This window comes from Octodon degus, unplaced genomic scaffold, assembly GCF_000260255.1.
Source record: "Octodon degus isolate 3935 unplaced genomic scaffold, OctDeg1.0 scaffold00005, whole genome shotgun sequence".
In the NCBI taxonomy this organism is placed as follows: Eukaryota; Metazoa; Chordata; class Mammalia; order Rodentia; family Octodontidae; genus Octodon; species Octodon degus.
The window spans coordinates 22,184,329-22,187,239 of NW_004524581.1; the positions used below are offsets into that span (position 1 = coordinate 22,184,329).

The window sequence follows — 2,911 nt, forward strand, 5'->3', positions numbered from 1 at the left end:
ACCTCAGACGTGTGCTCTGGCCTGACCCTTGAGCACCTGGGCTTCATCCAGGCGTGATGGTGCTTTAACTACTCACCAGAGCTTGACCTCATCAAAGGAACTGGCAATGAGCTAGCAGTACTCACTGGGGTCTAAGCCTGCAATTAAATTCATGTGAGAAAAAAAAGCCCCAAGCTGGATGTGGTGGTTCACACTTAGAAACCCAGCACTCAAGAGGCTGAGACAGGAGGATCACGGAGAGCTGGAGGCCAGTCCAGGGCACACCAGGGAGTTTAAGGCCAATTTGAACAACACTGCAAGACCCTGTCTAAGAACAACAAAAAAAGGAAGTCCTGACAGAGGTGCCAACTTGAGTGTGATCTGTTGGTCAGGGACCAGGGCTGCAGTCCTGCCCTCCCTACAGGTCACTGTTCCCGGTACCTCATTAGGTCCTGTGCCATCCCACTCCCTTGTGCAGAGCTGGCGAGGTCCAGCCTCCACGGGGACACATAGGCCCCTTGTTCCCTGGGAAGCCTGGCAGGCCAGGTGCTAGGCAGGGAGAACCCTCGGGCCTCAGCCTCTTCCTGCCCAGTGTCCTGGAACCCAGCCAACAGCTGGGTGGAGCTGGCCAGTTTTGCAAAGCCCATTCCAGGGACCAGGGACAGAGTTGGGGGGGTGGAGTGAAGACAAAAAAAAAAAATAGGGAGTGGTCTCCATCACCATCCTATGAAAGAGGAAACGCTGAAGCAAGGAAAAACGGGGCCTTCCTCTGGGCACAGTCTGGGTGGATGTCTTGGCTCCAGGCTTGTCCCTCCCCTGCATCCCCAGCAGGGGGCACTGCAGCCCATCTGAGGCTAAGCAGTACCTGCCCACCCCCCAGATCCAGGCCCACCCTGGCCAAGTCCAGGCTGGGTCAGGTTCAAGTTGGCTCTGTCTGCCTGTGTTCTACCTCTTCTCCAAGGCACCAAGCCCTGGCCAGAGGACATGGGGAGCCATGGAGAAAAAGTTTATTTAATCAGAGAGCCTCAGAAGGCACCTGGCGTATGTCGAGTATAAAAAAGGCAATAAAACGGCAACTGTACAGGGTGCATGACGGGTCGGGACAGCGGGGCAAGGGCAGAAAGGGAAAAAGGAGGGGAAATCTGAGATCAGACCATACAAAGGTCAGTCCTGGCGCCCAGCCACCCGTGATGCAGGCAGATGAACAGACACAAAACACATGTGGACCCCTGCAGGTCCACGCCTCCCATCAGAGCTATCAGTCAGAGCCCACGCCCCCTCGGACTCTCAGTGCACATCCTTGACGTCCACTGGCCTGGATGCCCTCCCCAGGCCTGGCCAGCTGAGCCCTGCGCAGAAGAAAGCAGGAGTTGGCAGAAGAGGAGACCTGCAGATTGGCCGCGCGTCCCCGGCAGAAGATGAGGGGCAGGAGGTGGGTGGGCCGTGTGGTCCTCAGCCCACCAGTGTCACACAATGGCTCGGAACAGGAAGGAGAAGACGGCCCCCAGCGCCAAGCCCAGGCACAGGAAGAAGGCCATGATGGCACCCGCTGTCTCTGCCTCAGCTGGCTTTACTTTCCTGGAGGAGGGATGGCGACACTTCCTGAGGACAGGCCAGACCCTGGCCCCAACCCCTGAGCACACAATCCTGCTGACCACCCACCTCTTCCTCAGGATACTAGTCCCACCACACAAGCCAGAGCCCCCCAATGGATGCCCCTGGCCTGGGGCAGCTCCTTTCACTCTCTCCAGCTCTGTTAAGGTCCCAAGGTGCCCCAGGCCTGGCCCCACACGCTTACTTGGGCCCGAAGCACATACAAAGGCTGGCAAGGTAGCCGTTGGAGAAGGCGAAGGCGGCCATGAAGAGGATGTACCAGGCATCGTGCTCAAAGAACACACTCATGTAGTGGCGTGGCTGGACATTACACAGCAGCAGGAGTGGCACGAACACCAGCCGGGCCACCACGAGGCTCGGCAGCCAGCGGCTGTCCTTTCCGGGCTGTGGGCACAGGCATAATCCCATTAGGGCCCTCTGCCTACACAGGAAATATGTCTGAACTTTTAAGAGAGTCTGCAGCTAGACGTGATGGTGCACGCCTGTCCTCGCAGGTCCTAGGAGACAAGGTCATTCTGTGCAACTTAGGGAGACTGTCTCAATAAATAAGGGTTAGGGGGCTGGGGAGATGGCTCAGTGGAATAAGTGCTTCCCTGGCAAGAGCAAGAACCTGAGTTCAGCTGGTGAGATAGCTCAGTGGTCTAAAGCACCTACTTAGAACAAGCAAAGCTAAGCAGGGACCGCGGTTAATCCCCCAGCACCACATGCCAGCCAGCCCCGCCCCCTGGTGGGCTGAGCTGGCCGCACACACAAAATAAATAAATAAATAAACAAACAAAATTGCTCCACAAAATTTCTGAGTTCAATCCCCGGTTCCGCAAAAAAAAAAAAAAAAACAACCTGAGTTCAACTCACCACAGAAAGAATGGCTGTCATCAAGAAATCAATCAATAACCAATACTGGAGGGAAAAAGGAGAGCCTCTCCACTCTTTTTGGGAGTGCATCCTGGTGCAACCACTGTGGAAATCAGTATGGAGATTCCTAAAAAACGAGGATTAGGGATCTCATTGGACCCAGCGATTCCTTTCTGAGTATCTTCCCAGAAGAATTAAAAACATTGTACCACATAGCAATATATGTACACTAATGCTTATAGCACCACAATTTGTCACAGCTAAATCCTGGAAACAACCCAAATGCCCATCAATGGAGGAATGGATTAAAAGAGATGTATTTTTATATAATGGAGTACAACTCAGCCATAAAGAAGGATAAACTTAACACTTTTACAGGTAGATGTAACTTGAGACCATACTTATTAGTAAAATAAATCAGACTCACATGTGTAAACATCATATTATCTCCCAGTGTGAGAAA

The 2,911-nt window shown here is 53.5% G+C and overlaps 1 protein-coding gene across 6 annotated transcripts in view; it reads right to left on the reverse strand.

The window, feature by feature from the left end:
* Positions 1–970: 970 nt before the first annotated feature.
* The window catches only part of Slc29a1 (solute carrier family 29 member 1 (Augustine blood group)), a 13,218-nt gene continuing 11,277 nt past the window's right edge, over positions 971–2,911 (reverse strand). For all 6 annotated transcript variants that reach the window (XM_004624104.2, XM_023719500.1, XM_023719496.1 and 3 more), the window contains 2 exons: positions 1,778–1,977; positions 971–1,557 (listed from right to left, as the gene is read on the reverse strand). In XM_004624104.2, the coding sequence (XP_004624161.1) occupies positions 1,446–1,557; positions 1,778–1,977 (312 nt within the window). In that variant the 3' untranslated portion in view covers positions 971–1,445. The remainder of the gene's footprint in view (positions 1,558–1,777; positions 1,978–2,911) is intronic.